At 42.9% G+C, this 15,532-nt stretch overlaps 1 protein-coding gene across 2 annotated transcripts; it reads right to left on the reverse strand.

Annotated features, from left to right (window-relative positions):
- Positions 1 to 78: 78 nt before the first annotated feature.
- Positions 79 to 14,782, reverse strand: LOC146572873 (putative ATP-dependent RNA helicase DDX5). Of its 2 annotated transcripts, none has more exons than XM_085277315.1 (13): positions 14,555 to 14,782; positions 12,098 to 12,278; positions 11,848 to 11,944; positions 11,603 to 11,736; positions 9,791 to 9,856; positions 9,201 to 9,342; positions 8,948 to 9,108; positions 8,495 to 8,667; positions 8,117 to 8,227; positions 7,153 to 7,214; positions 6,991 to 7,050; positions 5,331 to 5,552; positions 79 to 933 (listed from the first exon to the last, which is right to left on the reverse strand). In XM_085277315.1, the coding sequence occupies exons 1-13, from the start codon at positions 14,593 to 14,595 to the stop codon at positions 482 to 484; spliced, it is 1,902 nt and encodes a 633-aa protein (XP_085133441.1). In that variant the 5' UTR covers positions 14,596 to 14,782; the 3' UTR covers positions 79 to 481. The 2 variants fall into 2 exon arrangements, with proteins under 2 accessions (XP_085133441.1, XP_085133440.1); XM_085277314.1 differs by having other exon boundaries at positions 12,098 to 12,281.
- Between the last annotated feature and the right edge of the window lie 750 nt (positions 14,783 to 15,532).

Below are 15,532 nucleotides of genomic sequence, written 5' to 3' on the forward strand. Positions count from 1 at the left end.
ATCCAAAAAAACAAAAAAAAACAAACAAAAAAAACCCCCACAAAAATCCCCAAAGAGAGAGAACACAGACACACAAGGTTACCATCTTTTCTTATTTTTATTGAAAAGGGCCACACGCACCCCTTTTATAGATGATCTCCATAACATCACTTTAGGCATACCACAAACTGAAAACACTGTATTACCTAGTAAAAATAAATTACTGAGGAATGTAACAAAAAAAACAAACAAACAAAACAAAAAACCAAAAATAGTCAAGGAAAAGTGCAGCAATCATGGTTGCACTATAGGAGACGTATTTATGACTCCATGTAATGCTCTGGGTTTACGGAATAATTCCAACCCTGCTGTAAGCAAAACAAAGTTAAACAGTACAAAGGATAATAATATTAATAATAATAATAGTAATGATCATCATACTGTAAGATTTCAGGACGAAACAAAAATCATGTTGGTTCCATTTATTGTGCATATATCATATCTACTGAGGGAAGGGTGGTGGCATGGTGTAGGGCACCATTGGTGGTGGTGGCGGCTGCTGCTGGGCCTGTGGGGGCGGCGGCTGGGAGTTGAATGGGAATGGTGGGTGGTTCATACCATTCTGAGTGGCCCTCTGCATACCCCCAAACTGAGGGGGACCCTGGAAGCTTTGGTTACCAAAGCCGCCCACCTGGTTTGTAGGAGCGCCAAAATTACCCTGTCCATTGCTGTTGCTGTAATTGCTGCTACCATAGTTACCACTAGAGTTACCACTATTGCCTCCATAGTTGCCACCATTTTGGGCCTTACTGCCACCAAAGGAGCTCTTCGGCCCACTGCCAAACCCTCTGTCGCTGTCCCTGTAGCTACTACCACTGAAGTTACTCCTCCCACCCCCAGAATACCTATCCCGGCGATCATCCTTGTAGCCACCTCTTCCCCCCCTTCCACGACCTGTGTGAGACAAAGGAGAGAGAAGGAAGGGTGGGTTAAAACACCGTGGCTGTGGCACCAAGACACAGAAACCAGCATCAGGGCTGCTATGAGATCGTAAAACCCCCCAAAACAACAAAAAAAACAACAACAAACAAAACAAGTCACAATTCCCCTCCTTGAATCGCTACCTTATCGTGGTGGAGGGGTTTGTGTGTCCCAGGGATCCCAGGGGCTATGTTGTCTGGGGGCTTTTGCCCCCTGGTAGGGTCTCCCATGGCAAACTGGCCCTGGGTGAGGGACCAGACAAAGAGCGATTCATAAGACCCTTATGAAAAGGACACCGAGGGAACAGTTTACCCTGCCCGGGATAGGGTTACCGGGGCCCCGCCCTGGAGCCAGGCCCGGGGAGGGTGCCCGAGGGCGAGCGTCTGGTGGCCGGGCCTTAGTCCATGGGGCCCGGCCGGGCACAGCCCGAAGAGGAGACATGGGCCCATCCTCCCGCAGGCCCACCACCCGCAGGAGGCGCCATAGGGGTCGGGTGCATTGTGTGCCGGGTGGCGGCCAGGAGCTGAGGCCCTGGCGGAGTAACCCCCGGCTGCCAAGACTGGCAATAGGGACATGGAATGTCACCTCTCTGGTGGGGAAGGAGCCTGAGTTAGTGCGTGAGGTTGAGAGGTACTGGCTAGATATAGTCGGGCTCACCTCTACGCATGGCTTGGGCTCTGGAACCAGTCTCCTGGAGAGGGGCTGGACTCTGTCTCAGTCTGGAGTTGCCCCTGGTGAGAGGCGGCGGGCTGGGGTGGGTATTCTAATATCCCCATGGCTTGCTGCCGGTACGTTGGGGTTTTTCCCGGTGGACGAGAGGGTTTGTTCCCTGCGCCTTAGGGTCGGGGAACGGGTCCTGACTGTCATCTGCGCTTATGCGCCGAGTGGCAGTTCAGAGTACCCAGCCTTCTTAGAGTCCCTGGGGGGGGTGCTGGAGGGTGCTCCACCTGCAGACTCTGTTGTCCTGCTGGGAGACTTCAATGCTCACGTGGGTAACGACAGCGAGACCTGGAGGGGCGTGATTGGGAGGAACGGCCTCCCTGATCTGAACCCGAGCCGTGCTTTGTTATTGGACTTCTGTGCTAATCACAGTTTGGCCATAACGAACAGCCTGTTCGAACATAAGAGTGTCCATAAGTGCACGTGGCACCAGGACGCTCTAGGCCGTAGGTCGATGATCGATTTTGTAATCGTATCAGCAGACCTGCGACCATATGTTCTGGACACTCGGGTAAAGAGAGGGGCTGAGCTGTCAACTGATCACCACCTGGTGGTGAGTTGGATCAGGTGGCGGGGGAGGACGCTGGACAGACCTGGTGCACCTAAACGCGTAGTGAGGGTGTGCTGGGAACGTCTAGCAGAGGCCCCAGTCCGCGAGATCTTCAACGCACACCTCCGGCAGAGCTTCAACAGCATTCCGAGGGAGACTGGGGACATTGAGTCCGAATGGACCATGTTCAGCGTCTCCATTGCCGAAGCTGCTGCATTGAGCTGCGGCCGCAAGGTGGTTGGTGCCTGCCGTGGTGGTAATCCCCGAACCAAATGGTGGACACCAGAGGTGAAGGGAGCCACCAGGCTGAAGAAGGAGTCCTATCGGGCTTGGTTAGCCTGTGGGACTCCGGAGGCAGCCGACAGGTATCGACAGGCCAAGCGGAATGCGGCTCGGGCAGTGGCTGAAGCAAAAACTCGGGTGTGGGAGGAGTTCGGAGAGGCCATGGAAAAAGACTTTCGGACTGCCTCGAAGAGATTCTGGCAAACCGTCAGACGTCTCAGGAGGGGAAAGCGGTGCTCTACCTGCACTGTGTATAGTGCTGGCGGAGCGCTGCTGACGTCGACTGAGAAAATTGTCAGGCGGTGGAAGGAATACTTCGAGGACCTCCTTAATCCCACTGACACGTCTTCCGAGGAGGAAGCAGAGTCTGGGGATGAGGGGAATGTCCCGCCAATTTCCGGGGGCAAGGTCACTGAGGCAGTTAAACAACTCCTTGGTGACAGAGCCCCTGGTGTTGATGAGGTCCGCCCCGAGTTCCTGAAGGCTCTGGACGTTGTAGGGCTGTCCTGGTTGACACGCCTCTGCAATGTTGCGTGGAGATCAGGGGCAGTACCTGTGGACTGGCAGACCGGGGTGGTGGTCCCCATCTTTAAGAAGGGGGACCGGAGGGTGTGTTCCAACTACAGGGGGATCACACTCCTCAGCCTCCCTGGGAAAGTCTATGCCAGGGTGCTGGAAAGAGTTCGTCCGTTAGTCAAACCTCGGATACAGGAGGAACAATGCGGTTTTCGTCCTGGTCACGGAACACTGGACCAGCTCTTTATCCTCTCCAGCATACTTGAGGGTGCATGGGAGTTTGCCCAACCAGTCTACATGTGTTTTGTGGACTTGGAGAAGGCATTTGACCGTGTCCCTCGGGGTGTCCTGTGGGAGGTGTTGCGGGAATATGGGGTGTCTGGCCCATTGCTATGGGCCATTCGATCCCTATACAACCGTTGCAAGAGCTTGGTTCGCATTGCCGGCAATAAGTCGGACTCGTTCCCGGTGGGTGATGGGCTCCGCCAGGGCTGCCCTTTGTCTCCGGTTCTGTTCATAATTTTTATGGACAGAATTTCTAGGCGCAGCCAAGTGGCGGAGGGCTTTCGCTTTGGTGGCCTCAGAATCTCATCTCTGATTTTTGCAGATGATGTGGTTCTGTTGGCTTCATCGGGTGAGGGCCTCCAGCTCGCACTGGAACGGTTCGCAGCCGAGTGTGAAGCAGCGGGAATGAGGATCAGCACCTCCAAATCTGAGGCCATGGTTCTCAGCCGGAAAAGGGTGGAGTGCCCACTCCGGGTCGGGGGATGAGTTCCTGCCCCAAGTGGAGGAGTTCAAGTATCTCGGGGTCTTGTTCGCGAGTGATGGGAGAAGGGAGCCGGAGATCGACAGACGGATTGGGGCTGCAGCTGCAGTAATGCGGACGCTGCACCGGTCCGTCGTGGTGAAGAGGGAGCTGAGTGTAAAAGTGAAGCTCTCAATTTACCGGTCGATCTACGTCCCTACCCTCACCTATGGCCACGAGCTGTGGGTAGTGACCGAAAGAACGAGATCGCGGATACAAGCGGCAGAAATGAGCTTCCTCCGAAGGGTGGCTGGCCTCTCCCTTAGAGATAGGGTGAGAAGTTCGGCCATCCGGGAGGGGCTCAGAGTAGAGCAGCTGCTGCTCCACATCGAAAGGAGCCAGCTGAGGTGGTTCGGGCATCTGACAAGGATGCCCCCTGGGCGCCTCCTGGGTGAGGTGTTCCAGGCATGTCCCACCGGGAGGAGGCCCCGGGGCAGACCCAGGACACGCTGGAGAGATTATCTCTCGGCTGGCCTGGGAACGCCTTGGTATTCCCCCGGATAAGCTGGAGGAGGTGGCTGGGGAGAGGGAGGTCTGGGCCTCTTTGCTTAGGCTGCTGCCCCCGCGACCCGGCCCCGGATAAAGCGGATGAAGATGGATGGATGGATGGACAAGTCACAATTAAAAAGTACAATTACTTTATTAGATCTAAATATAAGGAAAAACACCTAATAACTGATAGAAGAACGAATTGCAAAGTTCAGTAAGGATAATAAAAATCTAGTGCTCTACTTTGAAGTCAGTTTATTTTCCCCCCCAAAAATCAGATTTGAACATTATAATAAGCAACATTTCATGGTTATTTTCCTTTCTTAATATCCATTCTTGGACTGTACTGGAGTAGCTACACCTGTATGCTGTATCAACATTTAAGGTGGAACTACTATGCTTTTCCTTGAATATAACACTTCTCTCTTATCCACAAACACACACACAAATTGTAGGTGCAGCCCCGTGACGGAAGGTGGGGTGAGAGAGAGAATGAGAGAAGTCAATTACAATCAATATATTAAAAATATGAAAAGAAAAAAACAAAAAACTTTCTAACCTTCAGTTGTATAACTGAGTTTTAAATGGCCAAATATGAAATAAAAATTATAATAATTACAATAAATATATTCTTGATCACCTATTTTTGATGCTGAAATGTCAAAAAGAACTAAAATGGAGACGTGCCAACCAGATGCTAGAGAGAAAACTTAAGGTGTTGGCGAAGCTGTCCCAGCGTATGCCTGAAATAACCATATTAGGCATATCCGTCTCTTGTATAGGTCCATGAACAACGAAAACTGAGTGTTTACAGCAGTCTAAACCATTTAACTTTTATTTAGAGACTAACTCCTGATACTTGGATCTCATTTTTTGGAAAAGACTAATTGGTTCACTTTAAATCGCCTCTCTAATAACATCACTGATCAATAACAAAAACTGAGTATCTACTCGTCAGTAAGTCTAGCTCACGTTTAAATCCTAATGTAAATAAGAATGACATTTTACCTCCTCTGTCCTCTGCCATCTGGATCAGCTTGGGGTTAATGGCCTGGTTGGCCTCGCGGAGCACAGAGATCAGGTCACTGGCTTGTTTCATGTTGTTGGGGGTGAAGAAGGTGTAGGCTGTGCCCGTTTTTTGACTTCGGGCTGTGCGTCCAATGCGGTGGATATAATCCTCGGAAGAGTTAGGGTAGTCATAATTGATGACAAATTTCACATCCTCCACATCTGTGAAAGTGTTGCAGTGTGGCAAAACAAAACAAGGAGGCCACAAAAGATTTTGCACACCACAACAGCCAGATCAAAGGGAAAAATTAGCAACTGGGAAGGCTGGGGAAGAAAGGCGACTGTTAGCCTGTGGAGGAAACACGTTAAAACATCAGAATTGCGTACAAGTCTACTCCATGGGAATACTACTGTGGGAAGAGAGAAACGATGCACACTCCAGTTGCTTACCATAATCAAAAGACATGACTCTCCCTTTTGTTAACCAAGGGAGAAAAAAAAATGAATTTAAGTCTTACCATTAAGGAGTATGCATTCACTAGTCCTTTCCCAATGCAGCGAAATCCCCCACAAATTGTCAAGTGACATCCAGGAGCTTCTACGCAGTTGGGCCACGATATGCACTGGGGCCTCCTCGTGCCAATATAGGACCATTGAGTGGTACATTTTTGCATGTCCAGGCTTTTCCCAGTACACTCTCAAAAGAAACTTGTTATTAAAGGCCGCACTGCGCGTCTTGCCAAGACAAAATAGACCGAGTACTAATTTAAACAGGGGCCCGCTTCAAAAACCATGAAAAAGAGCCAAACATTGAACCCTGTGGGACCCCTGAGCGAACACAGAACAATTACCACCACCCCCACCCCCTTCATCAGTATCATCAAGGCAAGATCTTCCAAGAAGCCAGTGTTCACTTGAGAAAATGTCTCTTGTTGGCAGGTCTCGACATGACTATAAAACGCAGGCGAGGGAGGAACTTTGGTTTGAGCTGACTCTCTCTTTTTCCACTCACTAGATGCTCCCACTACCCCCTAAACACATGTGCCAGGTCTCCTCAATTTTCAGAGACATGATTTCAAACTGCTCTCTCCATTTTCAAGGAATCCAGCACTTTGACGGCAAAAGAAAACAACTGAAAGCTTTGACAAGCTCACACCCATGCTATGTGATACAAGCTCTGAAAGGTAACAATTGTTCCAAATCTCAAACAAGTGACTTGCAATACAGCGCTCTCTAACACAACAGCATGCAAGGCAAAAGTCACAGCATCAAGCATATCTCTGTTTTTTAACGTTTGAGTTGGAAACAGCTGGATGGCATTTGTCAGGTGAAATCCATGGACAGAGAACAGATGTGAGCGTTTTTCAACAACATATCAGAGACAAAGGCTTAGCCACACAGCCTTTTGAAGATCACTGGCACACAAGAGCTTTCACCTCTCTAGGCCCACTGGGTGGCAAGCCAGTTGAGCAATTCCAATATGTCATCCTGCTCCCTCTCGAGGCCTGGGACTGTCATGCCTAGCGCCTGCCACAAAGACTCCACCTTAAGGTGAGAAAAACTCAGAAAATGCATAGAAAAGTTAAAGAAAGCAAAAGCACTTTCTTTAAAATAAGTGTAACACTGATAATAAAGTAGTACTATTCAATGCCATACTGACCTAAGCCACGGGAGGCCACATCTGTAGCAATGAGAATTGGCGCTTTGCCATATCTGAATTCTGGAAGGAAAGGGACTAAATTGAGTAAAATATAGAGTAACAATGATTGTTTCAATATTAAAACCCAGATCCATTTTATTAACACAAAATCATATATCTTACCGTTAAGGACCCAGTCTCTCTCCTGTTGGCTCTTGTCTCCATGGATTCCCATTGCAGGCCACCTGTCTCACACACACACACGCACACACACACACAGTCAGCCTAGATTAGTCCACTGTCAGTCCACTGAGGAGCATGTGTTGCAGCAATCTTGAAATGCCTATAGGCTCTTACTTAGGCAGTTAATATGAACCTTTATCTAAAGTAACTTTAATTTTATGTGTTTCTGGGTCAAAACCTGCATGTATATTTACAGCAAATGTGACACATGTTGCTTCAAATATTTGCTGAACTTGACTGTAAATTAGGGCTGTTCGATATAACGATATATATCTGATGACGATATTAAAACGTCTATCGTTTCATTTTACGCTATCGTTTGTTTCGTGGTGTCGCAAAATAAACTCTTTACGGCAATATTTTTCCATCGTTTTGATGGTCACTGTAGTGGCTATATTAATTTCTTAAAGTTCTCTCTTTCTCTTATATTTAATATAACCACACTACAGACGGACAAGCGCTTGTTTTTATGCATTGTCGTTAGCAACAACGACGTTAAAACCATCGCGTGTCTGCTTGTTTATGTTCCACATAAACCTTTCACAATAAAGCTCAAGATCCTGTTGAGACTTTTCAAAACCTTAGACTCAAACATTAGAACAGGCTTTTTCCCGCAGCACGCCGTGTAATAAGTACTCACAAAGAAAACGGCGGCCGTTACAACCTATGTCTAAAAATGTAGTTTCATGCACTCGACTCCAGGTACGCGACGCCCAGCTGGAAACATTTCACGCAAGTCGAGCTGCCCAAGATTCACAGAATTTACAGAAAATGTTACATTTTTGTGATTTATATCGTTATCGGACGATAGATGTCTTAATATAGGGATATGAGATTTTGGTCATATCGCACAGCCCTACTGTAAATACGATTAAAAAAAAAATTAAGGATATGGACTCCTTACCCATCTCTCCTCATCCTCCTGGTGAGCTCATCACAACGTCTTTTGGTCTCCACAAAAATAATGGTCTTGTTCTCCTTTTCACTCATGATCTCTTCCAGCAAACGGATCAGTCTTACAGAGAGCAGACAACAGAGAAAGTCTACTCATTATTCATCTACTAGCTGAATAAAGTTCTCTACCAATTTAAAGCACGTAAATTTACGTTTTGTGTCTAAATGGTTAAAGTAAAATACTATGAAGATGGTATGAACACAACAGGATTAGAGCCATTTTAGATTTAATAAGACATTTTTCTTTATCTACAGTACATAATTAAATATAGAACATGGATTTTCATGTTTAAGCACTCGTTAAGGGTGGTATAAAGCATTTACTCACTTGTCCTCCTTCTCAAGGTCATTGCAAACATCAACTATCTGCAGGATGTTATGATTGGCACTGAGCTGCAGTGCTCCAATATTGATCTGGACATAGTCCTTCAGGAAGTCCTCGGCCAGCTGACGAACTTCCTTAGGCCAGGTGGCGCTCCACATCAGGGTCTGACGGTCTGGCTGGTAGAGAAAAACAAACAAACAAACAAACAAACAAAAAAAAAAAAAAAAAACAGAAAAAAATAAATTTTACCAACACAGGTTTACTTGATGTATTCTGGTTCAGTTCTAGGTCTTCATCAAATTTTTGAGGCCCTTGCCCTTAAAAGACTATGCAAATTACGTATCATAAGAAACCACTAAAATAGCTGCCATCTTTGTGGCATGAAAACCTGTTTTGACACAGATTCTTAGAAATATAATGTTAACTGTCTGCAAAGCAAAAGCAGAAACAACCTACCCGAATTTGGTCCACTATTTTGCGGATCTGAGGTTCAAACCCCATGTCCAGCATGCGGTCAGCTTCGTCCAGCACCAGATAGGTGCAACGACGCAAATTAGTCTTACCGCACTCCAGGAAATCAATGAGACGACCCGGAGTGGCGATGCAAATCTCAACACCTTAAACAAAAACCGAGAAAATAGCGTTTTTAAACTTAAAACCAATACAATTAAACTGTAATCCTTAAACAAAAACTTTAAAGAATATATACCTCTTTCAAGGTCCCTGATTTGGGGCCCTTTGGGCGCCCCGCCATAGATGCAGGTGCTCTTCAGACGGGAGGCCCTGCCATATTCAGCCGCCACTTGCTGCACCTGCTGGGCCAGCTCACGGGTTGGTGCCAGCACCAAGCACTAAAAAAACGATTTACATTCTTTTTAAGTCTGAACATTTCAGCTGTTCTTCCACATGACAACAAATATGGATGACACATGTTTATAGATTAAATATCAAAAAGTGTGGGTCTTGAAAGTACTGTAGATGGGCAGCAAAAAGTCATAAATGGAAGAAAATGTATTTTTTTTTATTATTTTCTGTTTGAATTAAAATGTAAATATTTAATATAAATATTTTTTCATTTTAAAGTCAAACTTGTGCCTTGTCAATAGATGGAAAAAACTAAAAGACTGCAGAGGCTATGAGGATGTAAAAAGGCATCAAGATATATAAATGAATCACTGAAAACACAAAGGAGGAAAGATTTTCAGATTTCAAAATGGCAGTCAAAAGGATGGAATTGGCTGTTTTACACAGCAAGATTTGTATATTTACACAGACAACATGAATATATTTTTTACTTACAATAGGCCCATCTCCATGCTCCAAGAATGGCTGGTGTTGGATGTGCACAATTGCAGGCAGAAGGTACTAAAAAGGACGAAAAGGAGTGAATCTTGCAAGTAATGCAACTATTAACATAACAGTGTAACATCAGTGTTTTGAAAGAATAAAGAGTTGTCTGCCATATCTCCATAACATCAGTGCTGTGAATTTCTTACAAAAGACAGCAGTGTTAACATGGTTTTAACTAAGGGTGGGCGATATAAACAATATACGATAGAAACGATATAAATTTGGCCAACGATAGAGATTTTGACTCCATCGCTCTATCGCATGTTGATGATGTCATCAAGCTGCGCCTGTTTTGGTCGAAACCATTATCATCTGCAAATTATGGCGGGCGACAGTCATAGCAAAGAGATAAAGCACTTTTGAAATATGGGGAAAGCCAAAAACTGCGCTTCCTGCGCTTCCTCCACTTCCGTAACATTGATTCATTAATGTTGAATTCTCTCGCAGCTGTTCTATTCCCATATTGTTGCAGTATATTAATAACTAACCTCGTATTGTGGATGAATAATCTCAGTTGTTCTCCTGACTGAAGTTTGGCCCGTGTATAGCATCCTGCTATGCGAATGCATTTGTCCCTGACCACCAGAATCCCTCACGTTAACTTTTATCGAGTGGAAAAAAAGTTGGCGTTCATCCTCCAGCTTCACTGTGCTAATGTTATGCTAACATAGCTGTGTCGCTAGCAATCACGTAGCACAACATTATATACCAGTTAGTCCAACTTCAGTAACCCTGCAAACGCCACTGCTGTTTAGTTTTCTGTCTTCATTTATATTGGAAGTGGTAGCAGAGCTGTGCATTTTAATTAGTTTCAAAAATCTCTCAGTCAGAACATGCTATGTCATGTTTAGGTGTAAACTAGCGAGCTAACTTCCTGTTAACTTGTAACTCCTTTAAATTTAATAACTTCTGTTTTCATGGATGTTAAACTTAATTGTTACACCCGATAAAGCAGCAATGCTGATGATTTTATTAAAGATGAAAGAATTTAGACCGTTTTTAACTCTCAGTGTTCGTTTGACTTTGGGACCTGAAGGGGACGGAGTTTTGGATCCAGATTACTCCACGAAGCTCCTCACTACGGCAGCCGTATAGTGCAGCTTACCAAAGTTATACTAAAACATTTTTTAACAAATTTCGGTTCGAGGTCAGTAAGCACAACCAGAATTCATACATAAGGCACACTCTCGATTTTTGAGAAAATTAAAGGATTTTAAGTGTGCCTTATAGTGTGGAAAATATGTTATACAGAAGAAAAGAATATATCGCGAAATATATCGTTACTGCACCTGCTTCAAATTATACCGCAATATGCATTTTAGGCCATATCGCCCAGACCTAGTTTTAACTCAAAACATTTTGTCCAAAATGGATATTTTACAACTCATAGCATCTGGTCAGTCTCAACGGAGCCACTCTTAAACTTGTATACACTCACTGTTGTCACCTTAAAAAATATCAACAGTGTTATACACATTTTTTTTTCAATTTTGCCTAGTGAGTGGTGCAGTAAGGTTACCTTGCCTTAAATGGCTGTACTAAATAATACAAAATGACAGAATAAAGAATTTATTATGTTTTTCTCTTTGGTGAATTTAGCCAATCATGCTGCAAAAAATTCTATACTGTATTATGTTTTCAAATGCTTTGGAAAGCAAAAGTAACCACATAGCACCATTAATTTTATTCCCCATCTTGGCTGAAATGGTTTAAAAAAAAAAAAAAAAAAAAAAAAAAAAAATCTAACTGTATAACACTTACTGCAAGGGTCTTCCCAGAGCCAGTCTGAGCGATTCCAACCATGTCTTTGCCACTCAGGGCTACGGGCCACCCCTGAGACTGGATTGGAGTTGGTTCAGTCCAATTTTGTTTGACAATTACATCCATAACGTAGCCTGAGGAAGCAAGACATGCAAGTTTAGTAGCTGCAAGTTGAAATATCAGCATAGGGTAATAGAGCAGGCAGGCAGTTCTTAATTATTTAAGCAGCATGAATTTGTACTCACTTGGAAATGCAGCTTCGTGGAACTTTACGATCGGTTTGGGGCAATCTCTGCCTTTAACCGTCACTTCTTTGCTTCTTCGGTACTGTTCGACCTCTTGCTGGAATTCCAAAAAGAAATAAAAAGACACAAGTTCACATTAAAGCAGCAATACCCACTGAAATCATGTATAATTTTAAGAGCTTTACATTTTATGTTTTTTTTTTCCTAGTTAAAAAAAAAATAGAGAAAATTATGCAAAATCAGGCCTTACAAGTGGTCTGCGGGTGACATCTGGGTGCTCCTGGTAGAAGTTCTTTTGAAACTTGGGAAGCTCATCGAGGTTCCAGTGCTTCTTTCGCAGCCTCTCACCAGGGTTGCCGAACTTTCCAGGAGGAGGTCCACCCCTATTGCCTCCTCCACCACCACCAAAACGAGGAGGCCCACCGCCATATCTTCTTGTGAAAAAAAAAGAAAAAGAAAAAAAGATACCACGTATAAAAAAAAAGAAAAAAGAAAACAAAGTACCCTTTTGTTAAAATAACAATTAACTGCTCAGCCATTCCTATAGAAATATTCTTAAGGATGCAAAATGAAACACTGCAATTGTTTAAATAACTGCAGTCTAGACTTTTTCAGGTTGGCTTAAGCTATGAATGAAGTTAATCGCAGCATCACTGCTGAGGTTTTCGCCTGTTTGGTCAATTTCTTCAATCGCAGCGCTAGATGTATTTCCTGTCTCCACAGTTTTATAGCACTATAAGGAAACAGCCTTTGTAAAATAAATATAAAGGCATTTGTTACACAAAACACAATCTTTCTATTATATCCATTTTCCATGTATTTATTTACTGGAAGAAGAGGGTATTTGTGCCCACTTAGTTTGTAAAACTTAAATATTTACTTTACAGAAAATCAGCACCTGTGGAATTTCGGGAAAACGGAAAAGTGATATGATCGAAGATATGCTTTGTATTTTGTTTTTGAAAATAACAGCATTCACCAAAAAGTACCCATAGATGAAATAAATGACAGCAAAGAAATTCATTAAATGGAATAAATACAAGTTTAGGACCAAACATTTGTAGGTTGAATTTTTTCACTTTCACTTTCTTTTTTTTAGAGGTTTTAGCCAGAGCCAAAGAATACAAACTGGCACTGTGAAATACAAGTTATTTTTTTTAAGCTCATTTTGGTATTTATGGTGTAATTTAGATTATTATAATATACTTTTTTAACTTAAATAATCAGACAGCGTAAAAACAAACAAACAAAGACAGACTTTTTGCCGAAGGAGATCACATACAGTACTTTGGAAAAACAAACAAACTTTTCCAGATGCCACCTTACGATCTAATGATTGCACCTCTATTTAAACAAAATAAGATTTAGATCCCTTTTTTAAATACTTAATAATTGATTTTAAAAATTGGTATATGAACAATTCAGCTTTTTAAGTAGGGCATGGCAGAAATTTAAGAACTACACCCTTAACTGTCAATAAACTAATCTTTTAGACAGGCGTGGTCAGGACAACCAGAAACCAACAAACAACAAGAAGCTGTTATGTCAAATGCATACGTATAACAGGCTAATAATTACATATGAAATTTACTTTAAAAAAAAATTAGATAAAGCAGTTAAGATTGTCTCTCTCACATAAACCATTTAAAAAATATTTTAATTTTAAAGTCCTTTGGTTTAAAATGTGTTATGCAAATAAAACTTGAAACTGTAATTATCATCTTTATGAAACGATGGCTTTTACTTATGTATATATATATATATGTTTTTTATTTAGGAATATTTATTCATTGTAGCTTTCGTTTTTGATGAAACCTAGTACTGAATAGGCTAAAGCTCCAGGCTGCATCTTTTCAGTATATTCTATGTTCTTTCCGCTTAATTCAATCCTTTGCCGTTCTGCTTTTTTTTTCCTTTTTTTTTTTTTTTTTTTTTTTTTTTTTTAAAATGGGCATTTATTTAATTGTCATTTTCCGAGAAACTGCCTATAACTTGCCTTTTGCAGTAATTTCACAAGTACATTTAACCAAAACAAACGCTAAATAATGACAAAAAAATTGTAATTAAAATGTTTCATAAACAGTCCCACATTATATGTATATATTTAACTTTATGTTATTGTAGTATATGTATACAACACCAGGTTTACTAACATTAAAAACCCATATACAACTATGAATGCTGTACAGACTGAACAGGTTCAAACCGCTTATGCGGAGCCATCTTTGAATACCGCTTCCGCATAAACAATAACATGTCACATCACCGAGCCTGACGTGACGCGGTTAATACACGGTTAAACGGGGCTGTTATGAGGTTTCGTTTTGCCTCCGGTGACAGAAAACGACTCTTTAGTAATAAATTGGGCCTCAGCGACATAAATCTTGCACTCTCAAGAGAAGACACTTCTGCGTCACATGCTCCGGTAACGGGAAGGCTGACGTGCAAACGCCGACACGGAGCCGCCGTTCGCTGCCATTTTATCTCCAAACGGCAAGGAAATGGATTACATTACACTGACAGGGCGCCGCCCGCATAGAAACAAGCGTACATTCTAATACACGCCTTTACTTACTAACAGAAAGGCGACAATAAACCACGAAACCCTCGCAGTGACATTTGTTTTGATACGTAAGACAACGCTGCAGCCAACGGCCGAATGCTACACTTGGCATTTTTTGCTAATATTAAGGAAACCCACACTTACCCTCGGTCTCTGCCACGATCTCTGTCTGAAAAACCTGGCATTGTGTTGTAGACTGCAGTGAAAAAAATGGGATAAGAAGAAATATCAGCTGCCGGCCTATAAAACAGGCGAAAAAAATCTACGAGCTGAAAGCGCACCGGCGAAATAAAAAGAAAATGCCGGCAGACAAAAGTCTGTCTACCGAGACGGAAACGAGGTCAGACGGGACGGATAACATTTGTATCAATGCGCGTTTTTCATTCGTATTAGCTGTGGTACTATTTTATGTTCGCGTTCAGGACTGTGACGTTTATTTCTACAGTTGATACAAACCTGCTTTCTTTGCTTTCTTTCTATCTTTCCTTTATCCGCCCCGTTGACATCAGTAAAAGCATCTTTCAAAAGCATTTTTCTGAGAAGTGTATGACAATTGAACAGTAGTGCAACTACCTCCTCCAAAGTGAATAAAGTAAAAAAAAAAAAAAAAAAAATCTACACTCCTTCCAAAAAAACTAGACATCCTTTACATCCATTAGACCTAACGAAGATCCTGGCAATTGAGTATATACAGATGTTTATAATGCAAACCTTTAAAACGGTCCACATTCAAAAACAAGTCTGTGATCTCTTACTGGCATGATGTTTGGGTAACTGGAAATATGTTGTTTTCTAAAACTCTTTTGCCTGAATTCTTAGATACAGTGTGTTTATTTAATGGAATTTACATGGGATTTATCACGTGTATGTGTTTTGTTGGTGTGATGGGGCTCCAAGGTGTTTAGGATTTACATATTCCCAACATTGTGAGAGAAGGACAACAGCAAGAGTGAAAGGGAAAGTTTACAAGATGTGAGACCTGCTGTGATGTAGGGTTTGGAGAAGGTGGTACTAACTAAAAGATAGGTGACAGAGCTGAAGATGTTAAGATTTTTGTTGGGAGTGTGCAGAATGGGCTGAGTTGAAAATTAAAAAATTAAAAAGTACATCAGGGAACAGCTC

This window comes from Mchenga conophoros, linkage group LG6 (assembly GCF_057382185.1).
Source record: "Mchenga conophoros isolate Kocher_MC1m ecotype Shallow Benthic linkage group LG6, M_conophoros_male_GT1.1, whole genome shotgun sequence".
Taxonomy (NCBI): Eukaryota; Metazoa; Chordata; class Actinopteri; order Cichliformes; family Cichlidae; genus Mchenga; species Mchenga conophoros.

Excerpts from the sequence above, each read along its gene's own strand:
- LOC146572873 (XM_085277314.1), bottom strand. The coding sequence starts at position 14,595 with ATGCCAGGTTTTTCAGACAGAGATCGTGGCAGAGACCGAGG. Across the intron at positions 11,945-12,097 it reads ATGTCACCCGCAGACCACTT|CAAGAGGTCGAACAGTACCG; the intron begins GTAAGGCCTGAT and ends TTGGAATTCCAG. Across the intron at positions 9,343-9,790 it reads AGCATGGAGATGGGCCTATT|TGCTTGGTGCTGGCACCAAC; the intron begins GTAAGTAAAAAA and ends TCGTTTTTTTAG.